This window comes from Erpetoichthys calabaricus, chromosome 11, assembly GCF_900747795.2.
Source record: "Erpetoichthys calabaricus chromosome 11, fErpCal1.3, whole genome shotgun sequence".
Taxonomy (NCBI): Eukaryota; Metazoa; Chordata; class Cladistia; order Polypteriformes; family Polypteridae; genus Erpetoichthys; species Erpetoichthys calabaricus.
This window is the reverse complement of record NC_041404.2, coordinates 62748459-62771035: the sequence shown is the minus strand read 5'-3', so window position 1 is coordinate 62771035 and position 22577 is coordinate 62748459. Positions and strand designations below refer to the sequence as shown.

The 22577-nt window shown below is 45.9% G+C and overlaps 1 protein-coding gene across 1 annotated transcript in view; it reads right to left on the bottom strand.

Moving 5' to 3' along the window:
- Positions 1-22577, bottom strand: part of LOC127529714 (uncharacterized) — a 114301-nt gene that overhangs the window by 63673 nt on the left and 28051 nt on the right. The window contains exons 14-17 of the mRNA XM_051934298.1: positions 14740-14875; positions 8028-8141; positions 4557-4732; positions 1937-2079 (exon numbers count right to left, since the gene is read on the bottom strand). Of these exons, the coding sequence (XP_051790258.1) occupies positions 1937-2079; positions 4557-4732; positions 8028-8141; positions 14740-14875 (569 nt within the window). The remainder of the gene's footprint in view (positions 1-1936; positions 2080-4556; positions 4733-8027; positions 8142-14739; positions 14876-22577) is intronic.

Here is a 22577-nt window from a genome sequence, read left to right as displayed (position 1 = left end):
CAGCGAGGAGGAGATGAGATTAGTGATGTGGACTTTCAGAAAGGAATGGATAAGGTGCCACCTGAGAGGCTGGGCATCCAACTAAAAGAGGTGGCAGTTCAGGGTGTGGAGTGTCAATTGGCTCAGACACAGGAAGCAGAGGCTGATGGTGCGAGGAATCTCATCAGAATTGGCCGATGTTAAGAGTGGTGACCAGTAGGTGGTCAGTGCTAGGGCCACTGCTATTTTTAATATCTATAAATGATTTAGATAGGAATGTAAGTTACAAGCTGATGATACCAAGATAGGTGGATTAGCAGATAATTTGGAATCTGTTATATCATCACAGAAGGACTTGGACAGCAGACAGCTGCGGGCAGATTTGTGGCAGATGAAATTTAATATCAGTAAATGTAAAGAATTACATGTGGGAAGTAAAGATGTGAGGTCTGAATACACAATGGGGGGTCTGAAAATCGAGAGTCCACCTTATGAGAAGATTTAGGAGTCACAGTGGACTCGAAGCTACTGATTTCCCGTCAGTGTTCAGAAGCCATTAAGAAGGCTCACAGAATGTCAGGTTATATAGCGCCTTGACATGTGGAGTACAAGTCACAGGAGGTTCTGCTCAAGCTTTATAACACACTGGTGAGGCCACATCTGGAGTCCTGGGTGCAGTTTGGGTCTCCAGGCTACAAAAAGGACATAGCAGCGCAAGAGAAGGTCCAGAGAAGAGCGACTAGGCTGATTCAGGGCTACAGGGGTTGAGTGATGAGGAAAGATTAAAAGAGCTGAGCCTTGACAGTGATAAAGAGGAGACCTGACTGACGTGTTTAAAATGATGAAGGGAATCAGTCCAGTGGATCGAGGTGGTGACTTTAAAATGAGGTCATCAAGAACACTGGAGGGACACAGTTGGAACCTTGCTAAGGGTAAATGTCACACAAACATCAGGAAGAGAAGCACAGACACATGGACTTAGTGACCAAGTAGTGTGGTGGACAGGAGGACTTTAGGGACCCTCAAAACCTCAACTTGATGTTATTTTAGAAGAATTAAGTGGACAGGACTGGTGAGCTTTGGTGGGCCGACTGGCCCGTCCTCATCCAGATTGTTCTGATGTTCTTAGGTTTACACTCCATGCTGAGGTCACGACAGCTAAGGGGCTTCTGAAGAAGATGAGGATGTCATTTGATTTTTTTCTAATGTGTTTTGTGGGTGGTCCCCAAGAGGTGGTCCCACCTGCCAGTCACCTCCAACACACCCAGAGGGTCCCCCACAGTGCTTGGTGGTTCATTTCAAGTGCGCTGGTACGTTTTGGGTGAGTTAATGAGCTGCTTCTGTGCTTATTGTGATTGGCTGTGCAGCTGGACATTCTCTGAAGTGACCGAGGACCGGGACGTGGACAAACATGATTGACAGCTGCCCTTGCCCCTTTCTGACGCTGCTGTTTGTGTCCGAGGGGAGTGCCATTGGTGGAGCTCAGTGGCCTTTCACTTGGATGGTAGGAGGACGTTCTGAAATGGACACGGCATTACCGCTGTGCGTCGTTACTGTGCACTTTTTCTGTGGTGGTCTTTCTTGAATTTTCTTCATCAGTGGCTGAAGGGTCGTTTTTGGCCAATGACTATTGAAACAGTTTCAGAGTTAGCATTGCCCTGATTTCAGGCTGATAGCGGGCCAAAGGCCACAACTCAAACAATAAGGGGACGTGACAGTGCGGTGAGCGGTGGTCTTCAGGCACACAATTCTCGAGGTTCACTTCCGCTCCCCTGTGCCACAAAGTCGTCCAAATCAATCCCAGTGCTCTTTAGTGGTAAATTGCTTTGGGTGAAGGCGGCTGAATGAAGTAAAGCCTAAATGTCAGACAGCACCCCACGCTCCAGAAGACGTGATTAGCCCACATAATGAGAGCCCACCGATAATGAATAGTGAGAGCGGACACCCTGCGACTTACCTAACATAATAACAGCCGCTTAAATAGTAAATTCCACCGCTGAAGTGAATGGAGAAGAAGACTATGAAGGCGCTCTTCATCGCTCTGTACAGGAACAAGTTCTTTTCCGGATTGTTTTCCATGCTCACGAAAAACATGTAAATCTAAAAGAAACAGAAAGACAAATCAGAAAGGCGTTAGCGGTGCTCCGTGTCGAGAAGCAGTGGCTAGCGACCAAAGGAGAAGACGGGACAGTTCACGGCCTAAACACAGGGAGGCGACGTCGTGGTTCTGGGATCGCCCGGTGGGCTCCTTTCCTTTTGTTCTCTTATCGTTTTATTTATTAACATTTCAGTTCATGGACGTGGCTACCATCGTGTGGAGTTTGGCTGATGGCCATGGTGACCCGGCAGTAGCCACACGTTGGCTTATTGACTACTTACTGACGTCCAAGTTTACAAAAACGAGTCTTCTGGGCGTCTAGAAGGTCTCAAGTGCCCTTTGACTGCTGCTTCAGTTTACGGGACGTTCATCCTGTTACCGAGAAATAACCTCAGGTCCGGACTTTAGGGTCCCTACGGTCCACCGCACTACGCCGAGTCTGGCTTTACAAGACTTCACAGGCTTCCCTCAGGGTGGTCCACGAGCCTCTGCAGAGGGCTGACATCTCCAGACTGGGCTCTCTTGTTTTTGTGCATTACAGACAGCCTGCTTACCTTTGAAATATTCCAGCCTGGTTGTGAAACATTTCATGGCCGCTGCACTCCAAACATTTCCTTTGCATTGCTATGACGTGCGAACTCCTGCACGAGGGTCTTAACTGGTGTGGCAGACGCCCCTTTAATGGAAGGTCTGGGGGGGAGAGAGTCTATACAGAACATTACCTCCCCCGGAACACTAGAGGGCAGCCCACCTTGGTGTGCAGAGGTGCCTCGGGTTTGGAGTGTGGAAGCTCAGCTCACCACCAAGGGGCGCCGGGACAGCTACTGAGCCCCTAAGTGCTGCACTTCTGCCACCCCTGGATATAGACCCACGAGCACCTGGACCACCGCCTTACAAAAGGAGCCAGCGGCCAAACTCGGAGAGCCGGAGTCGGGTGGGAGAAGATGAAAGAAACTGGGAAAAGAAAAATGAAACGTCTGTGTGTGTGTGTGTGAGTTTAGGACTTGTGTCTCTGTGCCTGTCTGGTCGGCAGCAGCGCCACCTGCAGGCCGCACTGGCTAAGTGATCATTAGATATGAAATTCAAATGAAACAGAGAACATTCTGGGGAGGAGGTGGAGTTCACAGAACATTCTAGAAGAAAGTAGACGTTTGGCCTCAGCAGAAACAAAGGAACAGACGGCGCAGGGCCTCAAGTCGGGCGACAATCAGAAACAGCAACATCCATCTCTGATGGCCTTATGGAAAAAGACAACGAAAAGCTCACAGCCGGAACGGTGGACAGGTGATCAGGACTTCAACGAATTTCATGGAGAGCAGCAAACGATGGCACTGAGAGAGCAAGAAGTCTCGTTGAAAAGTTTCATGGCCTACTGACAAAGGACAAGGAGCTCAAACGCTTTACTGTTTGACTGGCCGTTGTAAGAATTCGGGGCAAACGCCGCAGACCTACAAGCGTAGCGGTTCAGAGTAGAAAGTGCCCGATGGAGCGACCTCTGAAGGTTGTTTCTTTTCATTCACATTGTTCTTGATGGGACGAGCATTGTGGAGAGCGCAGCTGTTGGACGAGCCCAATGTCCCCCCGTGCACTTCCTGAGCTCATTTTAAAGTCGCCATCGTGAGCCACTGGACTCGGTCTCTTCACTTAGGTCTCCTCGTAATCCAGAAGATCATCACCACCCACCACCACTGGGCCTCGTCATCGTCATTTGAGTGTGTTGGGGGCTCCGCACAAGCGTGGAAATGCCAAAGCACAGGCACTAGGAGGGCAGCACTGATCTCACTCTTGGACCACCATGGAAGTCGGCACACATTCCCAGCCCCACGTTAACCTGCAGAAGACCCCAGAATGGTGCTGTAGTTCCAGTTTTCTTTTCTTTAAACATTCACTGCATGGCTGCTGTTATAGGGGGGTCTCAGGGAGACCCCAGGGCATCATCCCGTTCTTCTCCTCCAATCAGACTCTTTCAAGTGACATTTTCTTACTTTTGCTGCTGATGTTGGGGTGTTAAGGGCGCCTCGTGTGGCCAGCTGCCATATTCCCACTAGTGGAGAGAGGCTGAAAAGAGCCGCAAGGTGAGTGGGCATCTGCTTTGGCAGTTGGCACAGGTGTCAAGTTGGGCTCAGATCTGAAGACAACCATTTGTTCTGCATATGCCAAGCCAGGAAGCAGCAGCCATACATACGGGGGGCTGTCTGGGAAAGCAGCGTAATCGAGAGTTCACGTGTTAGTGTGTGGACCGTCTAGTGGTGGGCACCATGGCATAGATGAATAAAGTCTGCCAGTGTTTGTCTGATTACTAGCACAGATAGCTAAGCAGCTAAAAACTAAGTGTTCATTTCTAAGTGAGCTCGTCCAAAACGTTCAGGGTCCTGTACGATGGTGACAGTGCCACAGTGCCAGGGTACCCCATAATGGAGCAGCAGACCTCAGCAGCTCTGCCTTAACGTGTGCCCGACCCCGGATGAGCCGCTTTTACCTTTCGGATCCAAAGAAGACGGTTCAGTCTCAGCAGCCCGAGTAAGTTCCAGCTCTTGACTTGATGCTTGTGCACAAACGAGAAGATCTCCAAAGGTAAAATAGCGAGGACGTCAAAGTACACATTCCAGGACTCCTTGTAGCTCTTGAAGATGCTCCTTAAATCTGACAAGTTTCCTAGAAGAACGTTCAGACGAATTAAACAAAAGTTAACAAGGAAATGCAATCACGTTGATGTATTGGGGGAGCAAAAGATTTCTGGACTCGGTCAGCATCTGTGGAGTCATTCTCCAATAGGCCTCTGGGGGTCAGTGGCGAGTCGAGTCTGGGGCTGTGCCCGCTGGGTCGTTTTTTAGCACTTTTAATGAGATTTTAGCAGCGGATGGGTGGTGGACATGTGACATCGCCGGGATTTCGTGAATTACTAAGGTGTGCTGGAGGTGGAGCGGAAAACGAACCTTTGAGGAAAGAAACAAAAGGAGATTAAGAGATGACGCGGTGGGAGAGCTGGGCAGGTGGCATCGGGACCAATGACTTGTGTCTGGCCAACAACGACGGACCCAAAGTGTGGCGGCGTCCTGGCGAGCTGTGGGTTTTATCGTGGCGTCGTTGGCTTGCTGCGCCCTGAGGTGGGCCACTCCTGTCTTAGTCATTTATTCACCACTAGATCCTGGGGGCCGGCTGGGCGGTGATGTGCAGGACCGCGTCACTATCAGGTCACACGCTGGTGACAAACAAACCGGCTCCCTAAATGGAGTTTGTAACAACTTCTGAAATGACTTTATCACAGTGGGCTGGCGCCCTGACCGGGGTTTGTTTCCTGCCTTGCGCCCCCTGTGTTGGCTGGCATTGGCACCAGCAGACCCCCGTGAGCCTGTAGTTAGGATATAGCGGGTTGGATGATGGATGGATTTATTACAGCCGTGGAAAGTTATCAAAAATAATATAAATTGTGGGAATGGAGTGTGGGAGGTGTGGGTAGTCGTAGTCGTTGTACGTACGTCTGTCTGTGGACCCGCTTACTTTTACAAGACAACGTTATGAAGGAAGACGATTCAAATGTAACGTAAGATACAAAGCAGAGAGCGTTAAAATGAAGGCAGTTCAGTTCAAACGACAACACCGACTGACAGGATCCAACGACATAATCGAGTCCTGAGAAGTGGTGACGCTCACAAGTCCTCACGGCGGTGACACTAATGCACGGGCAGACATACCTAAGGCACACAATAAAACAGATGACAGAGACGCATGTTAAACTGTTAAAGCTAACAAAGTGCACCTGACTGACTGAAGTCGCACATCGTATTCCTTCTAATATCACAAGTCCCTTCAAATCCTCGCTCGTCTCCGCGATGTTTGACTCGTTTTTGATTGAGACGACTGCCGAGCCACTAAGTCTGTCTTGCTATGTGGTGATTAACTTGGAGGACGATCATCATTGGCGTAGTCGGCAGTAACATGCCAGCAGTGAAAGTCGGTGACCCGTCAGCAGCAGTTCAGTCGACTTGGTTGACAGGACGGACTGAAAACATGCAACGCAATGACAACGGTTGAGCGGAAAACGTTCAGCAAGAAGATCGGCAGCAGCATACAATTCATCGTCAGCCATCGAGGTCAGCGGCATGGAGACCGCTGTTTTAGTTAAGTTATTAAAGTGTGTTAAATCTATAAGGCCCCCCAAAGTCGTAGGCCCTTGTGCTTTGCTCAATCTCCACAATCCATTGCTACGCCAGTGTGGCTAAGGTGGTAGTTGGGGTCCGCGTGGGTCCCTGAGGTGGGAGTAACGCCATGCAGGGTGGTCCTGATCATATCGATGTATTTCTATCGTTTATTGGAGCCTTTGTTTGATGGCGCAGTTTTTAAAGACGATTTCTCGACTGATTCACAGAGCACACGGTTTGCACTGCTTCACTTTTCAACGTCCTGCACGTCGGCTCAGTCCCCTCGGCCCACCCCGGTCATGACTATGGCAGCGGTACGGAGGGTAGTCAGTCCGCTGAGTCGATCGAGTGCATTCCTCTGCCAGTCATTCCACAATCGTGCAGGCGACGTTGGCAGATCTTCGAGAGACCACAACAATCACGTTTGTTTTTTCATGTTCATAAAGACATTGATGTGACACTGATGTGACATTGATGTGACATTGACGTGCTGATGTGTCCGTGGGGAAGCATGAAGGAAGAAAAAAAACGTCCGGTGCAGTGGCACACAGGGAAAGAAGCCCACCGGCACCCGCCACATCGCCAGTTAGAAACAACGTGGCTGCTGCTTCACAGCCCGACTCTGCAGACCTCACTGCCTGCGACTTCCTGAAATTTAAATGGAGACTGCGGGAGAAATCCGGGAAAACACGCCGGAGGAAACGAAAGACGACCGCAGGAGCGCATGGCGTCTCCAGGAGGGAGCTTTGGAGTGCTGTAGACTTCATAATAACGGGCTTTGCCGCCTTCTTTAACAATCCCAGGAATTTTTTATGCGCTTGGTATAAACAGGTGGGTGAAAAATAAAAAAAGATTGGTTGGCATTCAAAGTCTTGGCCAGAAATAAGGGCTCGTACACCTCGTCCCGCACTGTTTTTATACCTGCCAACTCGGCTGGCCAGGAAGTGCACAACGCTGGCTTTTTATGTCCTCACAGTGATGACATCCATGCCACCCGCCTCTGGGTGAAGTGACATGGCAGCTTTGTGTCAACTGCCCCTCAACATGCTGGAACACAAGAAAAACAAGATGGTGCCAGTGGAAGACCCGATCTATTTAGAACTATCGGAAAAGGAGGTCTGAAACGTATTCTGTGACTCAGACATCCCATATTAGGATAGAAAAGATGACACAGAAATGAACGAGGTGCCCAGAGCACCAGACTTTAGGACCAGAGGGAGTTTCCTTCTCCTCCTTGAAGGGAATTTCACAGACTCTGTGTCTGGGCCTGTGCAGGATAGAAGCCTGCCCCGTGTGTTTGGTGTAAGGCTGCCTGGGGTGAAGCCCAGACTTGAAGAGCGCAGGTCTTTGTTTGTTAGTTTGAGGCCTGCAAGTCCATTTTGAGATTTTGTGTGTAGGAATCACAACAGCAGCAGACTGGCAGAAGGACCGGGCAGCACCTCTAAGAAGAACATGGCAGCAACATCTAAGGATGTGTGCCCTCTTTGTTTACACCAGGGTCATTGGGTGTGCAACGCTAACCCTAAACAATAAAAGGCAGAAACCAAAGCTGGGTGGGATGTCAGTCCATAGCCTGGCAGCCCAAACCAGATTTAGAGTCGCCCATCAGACTGGCAGTGTGCTCTGGGACAACTGGAGATCATGAAGTGCAAACCATCCAGACAAGGATAAAACTTAGGTGGAAGTGCTGCACCGTGTACCACCATGCCAACCATCATACAAGATAATAAATAAAATAAAATAAATAAATAAATAAAGGTTAGCTTGTTCCTCTTTAAAGAAAATCATAAGAAATGTGTGCAACTTACCATCCCTGGATATGATTTGGGTGCGAAGAGTGATGATGATGTCTGCAATTGCTATGGTGTCAATGATGTAGGCCAACAAAATGAGCAACAGTCTGGAAGGAGACGAGTAAAAACCTGCAGAAACAATCACAAGATGGCCGCAGTCAGGGGCACAGAGTGGCACGACGTTCCCCATGTTCCTCACACGCCCCCCTAATCTTACTGATTCGTGTTGGTTTACCTGTGGCTCTCAGACTCGAGTCCGGGCCTCACATCTCCAAGCTGAGCTGTACCTCAGACTCGAGACGCAGGCCCAACACAACACGAGGTTAAGGACTACAAACTCCAAAAAGGCTTCAAGAGGAACCGTAAAACTCGGACTGGGGGGCTGCTCTGCTGGCGACCCCCTGCACGTCGACGGTCTTGTGTAAGTAACAGTAAGGACTCGTCACGAGAGATTAGATCTGCTATTTATAAAACGACAAACTGAAATGAGTGACAAACACCTAAGGAGTCAGTGAATCGGAGGTGACAGTGACAGTGGCGGTGGAGATGCCCGCAGTCCCAACACAGAAGTGGTAAGCAGGGTGGACTGCATAGGAAGCTTCAGCTATGGAGAGCAATGTCTCCACTCCCTGCTACGTGATGTGCCAACGTGATGTCTTTGAGAAGGAAAATCGACGAGCTTACTGTTGAAAGCACGTTAGACACAACAACACAGAGACACAAGTATCTGACGCCACCTTCTGGGCTTTGTAGGGGCGAGACCAGAAGGGGTGGGGTTTTCTCTGGGCAGTTGGGTGGGGTCAGTCGTCCATCTTGGGCATCCTTCTTGGTTATGGGGTAGAAAGGAGAAGACAATGTTAGAGTCAGCGCCTCCTGTCGTCCCGTCCAGATCCAGGAAGGTGGACCCCCGACACACACGTGGGACTATATCTACAGTATATATTTATATAGACATGCATGTGTGTACCCACCGTCACACACGCGCACATGGGAGGCAGTCTAAGGGCTTAACTGAGGGTGAGCTGCAGAGTCAGAGCTTGACGAGTTTTCTTCTCTCGCAGACCAATTGAAGCCCCACCTACTACCACTACCAGGCCACGCCCCCCTGCCGCCCCTATCCCGCCTCTTCTTGCTGAGCCCAAGTCCTCCAGTCACCACCTCAGTCTTGCTGCGGACTCGGTCTTTTTGATCACTCATTACAAATTGCATTCTGTCTTAATATGGGATGGGGTGGGGTGGACCCCCCAAACCTTCTTTTTGTTCTCTTGCCTTTTACAACTCATTTAAATATTAAGCCACAAATAACCCTAATTGTGCAACTTTAATGAAATCCCTGAACACTTCACATCTTTTTACGCTAATTTGTAATATTTGAATCTTTCGTGTTGTGCTCCTCAGTGCTACAAACACCCCAGAGCTTCCTCTTTTCTGGCCCCCTCATCACCGTGGTCTCCCAGCCCACCCATGAATGCAGCACATAAGGCACACGCGTGTTGTGGGCCGCGGCTTTCTGATGCCTCGTGTTTTACGTACATAAAGGGTTAAGTCTGCTGCTGAACTCGCCGGGCACGTTAACCCTTTGTACAGCGGTGGCTGCGTCAGGCAACACATGATTGGCTGTCAGAACAAGAGGTGGGCATGACGGTGGTGGACGGTCAGCTACACTCGCCCAGTGATTCTCAGTCGTTTGAAGTGACGAAGACCGGTGACGTGATCCAACCTGACGTGAGAAGGTCGGCCAAGAGCACAACAGCCTTGTTGATGATCATGAACTGTTTTATGAGAGAAGTCCAACAGCTTATTTAGGACTTTACAATTCCAGCTCTTGGCAGGCAGTGGACCTGCAGAGGAGATGAGAAAAGATCTGAGGAAGGTGAAGCCTCACAAATCAGGGGTCTAATGAAGGGAAGGCTCCTTGCTGTGGAGAGCTCTCAGGAGTCTTGTGTTGCTCCCTTAGAGAGCACCGAGTGGCAAAGCTTGGAAGAGCTCTGAAATGGGGAATGATCCAAAAAACATGGTTGGCCAATCAGAATAAAAGACCAGTTGAGCAGAAGACAGTGCGATCTTCATCCTGGTTGCTCTATCAGAGAGATTCTAGCTGATGCCATGTGGTCCTCTGGAGGGCATGACAGGTACAGCTGCATATCATCAGTATAAAGATGTAGGCAGCACAACTCCTGCTCCAGGCGTTAGTCCTGTCACGTGTGGACGACTGCAACTTGCTGCTGGCAGGACACCCGGCATGTGACACCAAGCCACAGCAGAAGATTCAAAATGCAGCGGCATTCTGGTGTTGAGCTGGCCAAGGTGGGCGCGTGTCACTGCTCTCATCAGATATCTGCATTGGCTCAACGTAAGGTGCCGGCCTACGGAGTGGTAAATGGATCAGCACCTACATAAATGGAGACACTTGTGAGGTCCTCTGCTCCTTCTGGACCACTCAGGTGTGCCATTGAACGGCGTCTGGTGATGCCACCTCTGTGTGCTACTGAACATCAGTCCAGACTTTATTCATGTGCAGCTCCCACTGGGAGGAACCTTCATTTGGAACTCAGACTCCCTCCAAAGCGTCTGAGGACCCTCTGGTGTGGTGAATTTCTACCAAAGTCCTATCAGCTGCTAGGTTTTGTGAAAGTCGCTGGCGGTTTGCTGTGAGCTCTTCATTTGTGGTGGTCAATGTTACCCTCTTGTCCTGTCACACATGCTGTTCCCAAAGTGTCCCCCAGACCAATGTTTTGTAAGTTGCTTTGGATGAGAACTTCTTCTTTAAAGCTTGTTTGTGCCCCTTTTGGACAGCAGGATGTTAGGACCTTTCCAAACTGGACTTAACTTACTTACTTTACTCTCTTAGCTGACTTTGTTTTCTGCTCAGTTGGAGTTAATTGATGGATTCTGGCCAACGTGGTGGCAGCTGTTACTGCTTCTTCTGGAGATGATTACCGACTCTACAACACAATTATGCGCTTACCGTATGCACTCCAGACTGGATACGGTGACTTCCGGCTTATGCATGGAGGTTAGCATTGCTCATCCGCGGTATTTACAACGCTCATTTTAATATCACCTCTGCACCCGCCGACACTATTTCCACAATTTGGTCTGTTAGACAATCCGCAAGACGATGGAGTAGGCAGAAGAAATGGCTGAGACACCTGCCGCAAATGCTGGACTGGAGTAACCAAGGATTACAATCTGACGTAACTCTCCACTCTGTGCTCCTGAAGTGCAGGTCAGTAACTAATTAAACTCATTTCCTTAACGACTTATCAACTTCTAAAAAACTGGACATGCTGCTCCTTGTAGAAATGTGGCAAAATCCAGGTGATGACTTACAACTAAATCTGCTCACCCGCTGCGGGTTACACTTCCCTGTCTAAACCCCGTCTGACGGGCCGAGGAGGTGGACTGGCGGTGGTTCAGCGCGATTGTCTTAAAGCAACCACTGCTGATTTTCACAACATTACGTCTTGTTAAAATCACTGGAAAGGTCTCGCTGCACGTTATCTTAATCTACAGACCTCCTAAACTTCAGCTGGATTTTTTCTCTGAACTTTATGAAATACTCCCTCTTGTCTGTGGCTTGTCTGCTGCCGTTATTTGACTTGGCGACCTTAATCTTCATGTGGATTCTGACTGTCCATCTGCTTGTGAGCTGCGTTCAGTACTGGACTGTTTCAGTTTTATGCAGCATGTTGGTTTTTGAACCCATGCTAAGGGCCATATTCTGGATCTCGTATGTTCCACTGGTCTGCAGAATGTCTGTACATCTGGTACTCTTATTGGTATCTCCGCTCACAAGATGATTGAATTTAGCTTCACTTATCCCCTCCCTAAAATATGTCTAAAATCTACAATAACTGATAGTAATATCGAGAACGTTGATCAGTTATCCTTCTCTATGTCTGTTGGTGCCTCCTGTCTCCATGATGTTTCTGAGTTGTCTTGCCCTATGCAGATTTTATCTCTATATAATTCCACATTGTCATTCTGCACCTATTAAATCCTTGGCTGTTCCTACTACCCGGTCATCTCCATGGTTTACAGCAGAATTGTGAACCATGAAACAAACTGGTTGCCACTTGGTAAGGCTCCGGAAGAAGACTGGTCTGGCTGTTCACACCCTGGCTTACACAAACACCTTATCAGCGGCACGTTCAAAGTACTGTTCCACTCTTATTGACTTTGGTACTTGTCGCCCCACATCTCTTTTTAATGCAGTTAACAAACTTTGTCAATCCTTATTCCTCTGTTGAGCACTGTAATCTATTTCTGGACTATTTTCAGTCACATTATGACCATAAATCAAAGTTTCTCTACTACCCATTCCTCATCTCTGTCGACTGATTATACTTCTAAATCTCCAGTTAATTATTTATTTAAATGTAACCCCACTAGACCAACTTCTATTGCTGCAGTAATAACTGAATTAAATCAATCTACCAGCCACCGAGATCCTGCCCCTACTTACTGATGAAGACTTGCACTCACAAATTTTCTGCCCCCATTTCTCACCTTATCAACTGAAGTTTCCGCACCCAAGTGATTTAAAGACTGCTGCTGTAACCCCCATTTTAAATAATCCTGGCTCAGATCCCTTACAGCTCAAATGTTATCACCCAGTTTCTAATCTTCCATTTATGACTAAGATCTCAGAAAAGGTGGTTGCTGCTCAACTCCACGATTATTTAGACTTGCATCACCTGCTTGAGCCTTTTCAGTCGGGACTCAGAGCCCCACATAGCACTGAAACTGCTTTACTTGAGGTAACCAATGACCGCAGATTCTGGGATGGCCGCTCTTCTAGTTCTCCTTGACTTCTGATACAGTTAAGCAGGACATTTTACTGTCCTGACTTTCCGTTCTTTCTTGGTTCACCTCACACCTCAGTGATCGGCAGTGTTACGTCTTCATTAGGGAACACAAACCTGCCGCTGCTTCACTCACATGAGGTATCCCTCAAGGGTCAGTTCTCAGTCCAGTCGTCTTCAACATCTCTACGCTCCCATTAGGTGAGATGACTCGTCGGTGTGGTCTGAGCTTCCACTTTATGCTGATGGCACACAACTTTATGGAAGCGTTGATGCAACAGCAACATCTTCACCTGTTGCCCTGACTGACTGCATTCAGGAAATCAATCATTGGATGACAGATCATTTCTTACAACTCAATCCTGATAAAACAGAAATCTTATTAGTTGGTACCAAATCTGTCCTCTCCACCCTTCGTGACATTGATGGGATCCTGGATGAACCCTCAGCATCAGTCCATAATTTGGGTGTCATCTTTGATCAGCTTCTTACTTTTCAATCCCACATTAGCTCAATCGTACAGATCTTCACAAGATGGCTCATCTGCGTTCTTTCCTCAGTGTGAAGGATACTGAGACCCTCCTTCACGCTTTCATCTTCACCACCCGTCTGGACTGTTGCATTGCTTTGTTTTATGGCCTCCCGACTAAATATATCAATAGATTACAGTATGTTCAGAATTCTGCTGCTCGTTTACTTACACACACTAAAACATCTACTCCCATCACTCCTGTCCTCCATGATTTTCACTGGTCACCAGTTTCTTCAAGAATCAAATATCAAATTCTTCTTCTCACCTTTAAAACCCCTTATGGGTTAGCCTCTCATTATCTGTCGGAGCTGCTGCTTCCTTACACTCCTGCCCGTGCGTTACGATCATCGGACCTAAATACAGCTTGGTAACTACGGGGGGCAAAGCTTTCAGAGTGATGGCCCCTAAAATTTGGAATTCTCTCCCTCTCAGCCTTCGTGAGGAAAAATCGATTATTAATTTCAAACTCCTGTTATCTTTTCAATGAGTGTTATTCTTTTTCATGTATGTCATTTCTACTGTCATGTTAATGTGTGCATTGAATTGTGAAGTCTCCTTGAGTGTATGAAAGTCAAGTCAAGTCAAGCTGGGGAGCCTGCACTGGTACAGGACATCGCCGCACCCACCACACGATGAAACAACTCAGGATCCCGGTTGGCAAACCCCCTAGACAGACACGCGGTCCAGTCCCACCCTCCGGAAATGACCCTCTTTCTGTTACGTGGGTGACCCCTTGGCCTGGTCCCGCCACTCAGGTCCTCAACAATGAGGATCACCCTCAGGGAATCACCACATGGCCATAGTGCTGTAACTGACGCTCCCTCACCATGCAGGTCATGTGCCTCATTCGGGACTCCGTGAACAACACAAAGTCAAACCAACGGGACCCAGGGATTTTCTGGAGAGACACACATGAAGGAGTCCAGTCTATCATCTCAGGTCACTGAAGAGCGTCCATGTCTCACAAACAGGGAGCACCAGGACTCTAAAGACTTGGACCTTCGTCCTTTTGCAGCTATCGGGAGCCCCTTCCCAGTGACCTCATGACCCCCCTAATGCTCTACTGACTTCACAGGAAGAGTCACCAGAGTCACATGAATGTCACTGCCAAAGTAAGTAAACCTCTCGACGAGGTCGACACTCTCTCCACAGACAGACAGACTGCTGATAGCTGTGCCCAAGAGGTCATTAAAGACCTGGATGAAAGGCGCTACATAAATAAAACTTATTATTATTTTTATTAACTGGAGTGACGTATATTTAGATAGGACTGGTGAGGTCTGTCTGGCTGGATGTCCCGCTCCCGTCTAATGTTCACTTGTCACTTGCCATGTTAGCATTTTTGTTAAGCTTTGTGTGTCACAAGTTTAAAAAAAAAAATACAAACCCGGCACTTCTGAGACTTGGGTGAACAGGACCACCCAGGTTTCCAGGGTCACTCCAATCACGAGGCACAAAATATAGAAAAGCATCCACGACTTTTTAAACCAGGAATCAGGTTTGATGGTTTTCTTCCAAAAGACCTAAAAAGGACACAAAGAGAAAAATAAACTTCTAAGGACAGTGACACTGTCTGTGTAAGGACCTTGGGGACTACGCAGGGAGTTTCAGTCAATTTCAGCCACCATGGCTGCCGACATGCAGTGGTCAGCAGGGATCATTAGGGCTTATTGTAGCCTCAGTTTCAGGGCCGCTCACTCGACTTGTGTGTCTCTTCTGTCCTCGACAGTTTTTTTTTTCTCTTTGACAGCCTGCAGTCCATTTTGTCTCTTAAAATGGCTTCAAGGTGACAAAAAGGGTAGAAGTTTAAACATTGAGGAAAGTCACCTGGACTGCACACTTGGGTTTTGCTAACTAGATGGCAGCAAAGGCTACAAGAAAGTCGGAGTCCCGCAGACATCAGGCATTCATTTTCCTTACAGAGTGAAATCAAATGCCAGCCGTTGCTGTCAGAAGAAAGTGACACCAAAGTCACTGCACAGACTACCAGACACTGAGCCCTAGAAGTCAACTTGGTTGTCACATTTAAGTAAAAAAATCCTGTGTGGTCCTGGAGGTGAACAGGCCTGACTCACCAGCAGATGGGCATTTCAAGTATTTTGATTTTGTGCTTCTGAATGTTTAGACAACGCCAACCTGCACACGATGTTTTGGTTCTGCTTGTGAGATACGAGGGGGGACCCAAAAAATGCACAAAATTGGACAAGAATGCGAGAGTGGGACACAGTGGTCAGCTATACTGGGGGTCTGCTGCCAATGATGAGAATTTCATTTATTTTACAATCACACACAGGACTCTGTGGATATATAGTGCCTTTCACATCTATCTATCTATCTATCTATCTATCTATCTATCTATCTATCTATCTATCTATCTATCATATAGTGCCTTTCACATCTATCTATCTATCTATCTATCTATCTATCTATCTATCTATCTATCATATAGTGCCTTTCACATCTATCTATCTATCTATCTATCTATCTATCTATCTATCTATCTATCTATCATATAGTGCCTTTCACATCTATCTATCTATCTATCATATAGTGCCTTTCACATCTATCTATCTATCTATCATATAGTGCCTTTCACATCTATCTATCTATCTATCTATCTATCTATCTATCTATCTATCTATCTATCTATCATATAGTGCCTTTCACATCTATCTATCTATCTATCTATCTATCTATCATATAGTGCCTTTCACATCTATCTATCTATCTATCATATAGTGCCTTTCACATCTATCTATCTATCTATCTATCTATCTATCTATCTATCATATAGTGCCTTTCACATCTATCTATCTATCTATCTATCTATCTATCTATCTATCATATAGTGCCTTTCACATCTATCTATCTATCTATCTATCTATCTATCTATCTATCTATCTATCTATCATATAGTGCCTTTCACATCTATCTATCTATCTATCTATCTATCTATCTATCTATCTATCTATCTATCTATCTATCTATCTCTCTGTCCGTTTGGCTCTCGATTGGTGTGGTCTGGGGTGGGCGTGTTTGTGGTTTCTGCCGTCGACGGCTGCTGCGTGTTGTGAGTATCTCTCTTTTTCTTTTCCTTTTTTTTGTTTGTTTGTTTTAGTTTTACGAATTATTTTTCTGTTTTAAAAGAGGACGCGATAGCGGCTTTGCCGCTATGGCGGCGTCTAAAGCTATACGAGATGGCTTATCTCCACACAGTTTTTCTAACCTTTCCAGAAGGCACGCTGTAAGGTTGCTTGTTGATCCGGCGGTCTCGGTGGAGGCCTGCGTTTTGGAGGTCGGTAGGGTGGTGGGGTGTAAGAATGTCCGGTCGGCGTCACGTATGAATAAAGCGGTGGTGATTTTCCTGGGCGATGAAGCGCTGGTGCCCCGACTGGTCGAGCAGGGTGTTGTACTTAATGGCGCGCTGTCGACTCCTGCCCGTAAGGTTATTATTTCTAATGTGCCTCCATTCTTGAGTAATGAAATCTTGCAGCGTGAACTGCGCAGGTATGGTGAAGTGATGTCTTCAATTAGCATGATTCCACTGGGCTGCAGATCCCCTGATTTAAAGCATGTCGTGTCTTTTCGGCGACAGCTTTATATGATTTTAAATAACGCGACTGATGAACTTAACGTGGCCTTAAAGTTCCGAGTGGAGGGTGTGGATTACGTGGTGTTTGTAAGTTCAGAATCGATGAAATGTTTCAATTGTGGTAGAGCAGGCCATAAAGCGATTGATTTTAAAAGAGAGAATGTTTATATATGTGATGAAGAAAGTAGAGAGAGTGAGTCAGAGACTGAAGAGGAGGAGGAGCTTGAAGAAGATGAGCTGACTGATAGTGAGAATGAATTAGATGAAAAGGAAACTGAAGAGCAAATGGAGCCTGCTGACAAAGATAATGCTGCACTAGACTCTAACCAAGAGCATGAAAATAATAATGAAGGTGTGCTGGCCAAGGCTGGTGATACACCTGTTGATGAGCCCAGTGTCCCAGGTGAAGGAGCCTCCGTCCTTAAAGAAGGGCGCACAGCTGAGACTGAGGAGGCCTCCACTGGTCAGGCTGCAGAGGTCAGCGGTAATAAGAATGTCACCCTGTTCCAAAATGAAGGCTGCTGTAATGATGTAACAGGAGATGATCCATCTCCAAGTGGTGCAGCTCTGCCCACTAATAATGAGACAAACTCAGACATGGCCATTGTTGATGTTAATGGGGAAAATCTTGAGTTGGGACTGGGTACCAAACAAATAGCAAGCAGCAGCAGCAGCAAGGAAATAAAAGTTTCAAAGAGAGCAGGAGTGAGTGAGGCAGCCATGATGGATGTGAGTGTGGAGTCGAGTGGGTGTAAGGAGACATCACAAATAACCACTAGAAAAAGAAAAGAAGCAGTGGAGTCCACCACGGGTGCAAAGAAGATTTTAATGTCTGAAAATCTGTCCAAACAACAAATTGTGCCAGTTAATAAGAAGGATATTGCAGATAGTGGCGATGGTGTGGAAGGTGAAAGAGAGACTGATTCTGACATTTCTGGTAACACCTTCTCAGTGTTTGGTATGGAGCCTAAAGGGGGATACAGTACGAAGAGCATCAGGAAATTCTTGATATATTTAGAGGGAAAGAGGGGTGTTCAAGTACAAGACTATTTTCCGGACCTCGATCTCTTTTTGAGCTCAGCAAAAAACATAAAGCACAATGCAGCTAACTTAGGGTTGGACCAAAAAGAGACCACAAGGTTGAAAAATGTAATGAGCAGAGTGCGCAAGATTCTTCAGAATAAGTCCTGATGGATGGTCAAATCAAGAAAGTGAATCTCTTGGTTTTCGGGTGTGTTGTTTGTTTCTTTTGTGGTGTAAAAATGGCTGAGTTACATGTGGGGACCCTAAATGTGAATGGCTGTCGAGGCGATTTGAAGAGGAACTTGGTCTGTGATTTTATACGACAAAAGCACTTAGATGTGGGGTTCCTACAAGAGACCCACTCAGATCCGGAGAGTCAGGCCGCCTGGGTGCAGGACTGGGGAGGGATGGGCTTTTTCAGTCATGGCACCAGTGTGAGTGCGGGGGTGGCAGTGCTGATTAGTAAAACCTCCGTGTTAAAAATCACAAAGGTGACTGAGGTTATGGCTGGCAGACTTTTAGTTGTGCAGGCAGAGGATGGCCCCCACTCGTTGGTTTTTATTAATGTTTATGCCCCAAATAATGGCACTGCCAGGGTGGATTTTTTTGAATTATTACGGGGGATTTTGGATGAATTTAATAATAATGAGATCGTCGTGCTGGGGGGGGATTTTATTTGTACTGAGGACTGGTTTATGGATAGAAATGGGGCCGAGCCGCACTTGGGGTCAGTCCGGATACTTAAGGAAATCATCGAGGCCTACGACTTGGTGGATGTGTGGCGCTCTCACTTTCCAGCTGACAAACAGTTCACGTGGCTCAAAGGGAGCAAAGGGCACCTCTCGATGGCCCGCTTAGATCGCTTTTACAGTCCTAAACGGCACCTAAATTTATTAACTAACACTCATATCACTCCTGTTGCTTTTTCCGATCACTCTCTGGTTTCTGTTACTTTTCTCCTCCCATCTCCACAAAAATATAAATCATACTGGCACTTCAACACGACTCTACTTCAGGACAGTCATTTTGTGAAATGTTTTAATTTTTTTTTGGGAGCAGTGGAGATCCACAAAGCTGCGTTTTGGATCCCTGAGACAGTGGTGGGACATGTCCAAGGTGCAGATTCGACAATTTTGTCAGCAATACACTGAACACGTCACCAAGGCCTGCATTTTTAAAAATGAAGACACTGGAGGAGGAGATCACTGAGATCCATCAGACTCTGTTAAATGGCTACTCTGAGGATCTGCTGCACACCCTGACCACGAAGAAAACAACACTACGGGATTTACTGGAGCTTCGAGCTCACGGCGCTTTAATACGTTCTCGTTTTCAACAACTTAATCATCTAGATGCACCTACAAAATTTTTCTTTGCTTTGGAAAAAAAGGAGGCCCAAGGTAAAGTTATTCATGTTCTCCAAACAGATACTGGAGAAGAGCTGAGAGAGCCGGAGGACATCCGGGACTTTGCTGTGTCTTTTTACGAGACTTTGTTTTCAGAGGAGCCGCTCAGTCTCTCTTCTTCAGCCACTCTGTTCAAAGGACTGCCTCACATTTCTGACGATTCTGCCGAATTTCTGGACAGCGACCTCACTTTTCAAGAACTCACAGTTGCACTTAATGGTCTCAATACTGGAAAGACGCCGGGAATTGACGGATTACCGGTTGAATTTTATAAACAGTTCTGGCCGTTATTGGGCATGGATTTTTTTGAGGTTGTACAGGACAGTTTACAAGCAGGGGAGCTTCTGGTCAGTTGTCGGAGAGCTGTCGTCACTTTGCTCCCTAAGAAAGGCAACCTCTCCTTTCTGAAGAACTGGCGGCCCGTGAGCTTACTGTGCACGGATTATAAAATCATTTCAAAAGGATTAGCGACGAGGCTGAGAAAAGTGATGGGCAGCATCATCAACCCCTACCAGTCCTACTGCGTACCGGACAGACAAATTCATGACAACATATTTGTGCTGAGGGACGTCATATCTGCCTCGAAAGCTTTCAACCTCGATGTTGGCGTTCTTTCTTTAGACCAAGAAAAGGCTTTTGATCGGGTCGACCACAAATATTTATTCACAACTCTAAGAGCATTTGGCTTTGGTTTACCATTTGTAAAGTACATCAAATTGTTGTACTCCAACATTTTTGGAGTCTTAAAAATCAATGGGGTGTTAAGCCGGCCATTCGCTGTGACCAGGGGGATTCGTCAGGGGTGTCCTTTGTCGGGGATGTTATACTCCATCTCCATTGAACCTTTTCTTAGACAGCTTGAGAAACACCTGCAGGGATTTACAATTCCATTGTGTAAAAATCTAGCTTTTAAATTTCTGGCCTATGCAGATGACGTCGTGGTGTTTGTAAATTCTGATGAAGACGTCTCTGCTGTATGTAAATGTTTAGCACTTTTTGAGGGAGCGTCTTCTGCTAAAGTTAACTGGGAGAAGGGGAATGCATATTTATCAGGGGACTGGGCACATCGTCCTCCGCCTGTCTTACCATCAGGGCTGGGCTGGAATAAGAAAGCTTTCCGTTACCTCGGGGTTGTGCTGGGTGGAGAGGACATTGAAAAAGACAACTGGGAGGGCTGTTTACAACAGATTGAGCTACGATTGTAGAAATGGCAGTGGATTGCGCCTAAGCTCTCTTTTAGAGGAAGAGTTCTTGTTATCAATAATCTCGTTGCCTCCATGTTGTGGCACAGACTGATGAGTGTTGACCCGCCATCAGGACTCTTACACTCCATACAGAAATTATTGGTTAACTTTTTTTGGAATGGAGTGCACTGGCTGAAGAAAGGGCTCATCTGTTTACCAGTGGAGGAAGGAGGACAAGGCCTGACTGATGTTTGCTGTAAGGTGGCTAGTTTCAGATTGCTAGTTTTACAGCGCCTTTTTTTCTCTTTAGAACCCCTAATTTGGAAAAGAATAGCCCTTTCATTTTTCCATAAGATTGATAATTTGGGTTTTGATGTGCAGTTATTGCTCATAGATTTGAGCAGGTTTGATCTCTCTCTGTTACCCAAATTTTATAAGGGAGTTTTACGTACTTGGAGCTCTTTTCTTCAGAGAGTGCCATCCAAGTCCCCTTCACTTTTCAATGAACCCCTCATTTTTAATTCTTTATTCACATGTCCACTGCTTTTTAAAATTAGTTTTGTTAAGAATTTGATCAAAAGTGGCATTGTGGTTGTTTCTCAATTATTGGAGGAGGACAACAAGAGTTTTAAAGATGCCAATGTGTTAGCTTCAAGGCTGGGCATTCGATCAATAAGAACTGTCAATTATTTATTATCATTTATGGCAAAAGACTTCATCAGGCTAAGGGACAGTCAGGGGAACTCGACCTCAGTGCATAACAAGGTGGAGGAGGAGGAGGAGGAAGGCTGCTTTACTGATCTGGAGGTGGAACCCAAATTGAACATGGATGGTGTGAGGGAGGACTCGATTTTAAGGCTTGACGAACAGGAAAATAATTTTTTTCGGTCTTTACCAAAAAAAGATGTGTATGTATACTGCATCAAAGTTTTCCATTTTTCAAGTTTAAAAAATACCATCATGACACCCTGGACTGAAACATTAAATGTAAAAACAGAGGTCAGGCCAGCATGGAGAGAATTTTATAAACCCCCTAATAATAAGAGAGCAGGCGATTTACAATGGAGAGTTGTACACGGGGTCATCGCAACAAATGTATTTCTAAGTAAACTTCGGAGTGATGTGAGCAATAAATGTGCCTTCTGTGGGGAGAAAGAGACTGTTTATCATTTATTTTTATATTGTACGAGACTGAAAACTCTGTTGGTGTATTTTCAGAAAATATGTGAAAAACTTACTGTTTCTTTTGATGTTCAGAGATTTATTTGGGGCATGAAATATAACAAAACATCAAAATCTAAATTTCAACTTTTAAATTATTTGCTTGGGCAAGCAAAGTTAGCCATTTTAAAAAGCCGTAATAATAAACAGTGTGGTACTTTACCAGATGAGGTACTGTTTATTTTCAAATTTTATGTAATTTCAAGAATCAAGCTAGAATTTACATATTATAAAACAATGTGTAATATCGAAGAATTTGAAAAAGTGTGGGGAGTGAAGGGGGTGCTGTGCTCTATTGAGGAGGGGCAACTAAAAATAAATTTGGAATAACTTGGAAGACCTGATGTGAAAATTGTAATGTTTAAATGTTAGAAGGATTAGCTGGAGTGCTGAATACTAAATACAGACGTGTGTACTTAATGTGTGGAGAATGGGGAGTAGTGGAGGAGTAATGACATTGTTATATGAAAAAATTATTTGTATTGATGTGTTCATGTCTTCTGTTTATTGTGCACAATAAAGTTTATATTAAAAAATTAAATAAATTATCTATCTATCTATCATATAGTGCCTTTCACATCTATCTATCTATCTATCTATCTATCTATCTATCTATCTATCTATCTATCATATAGTGCCTTTCACATCTATCTATCTATCTATCTATCTATCTATCTATCTATCTATCTATCTATCTATCTATCTATCTATCTATCTATCTATCATATAGTGCCTTTCACATCTATCTATCTATCTATCTATCTATCTATCTATCTATCTATCTATCTATCTATCTATC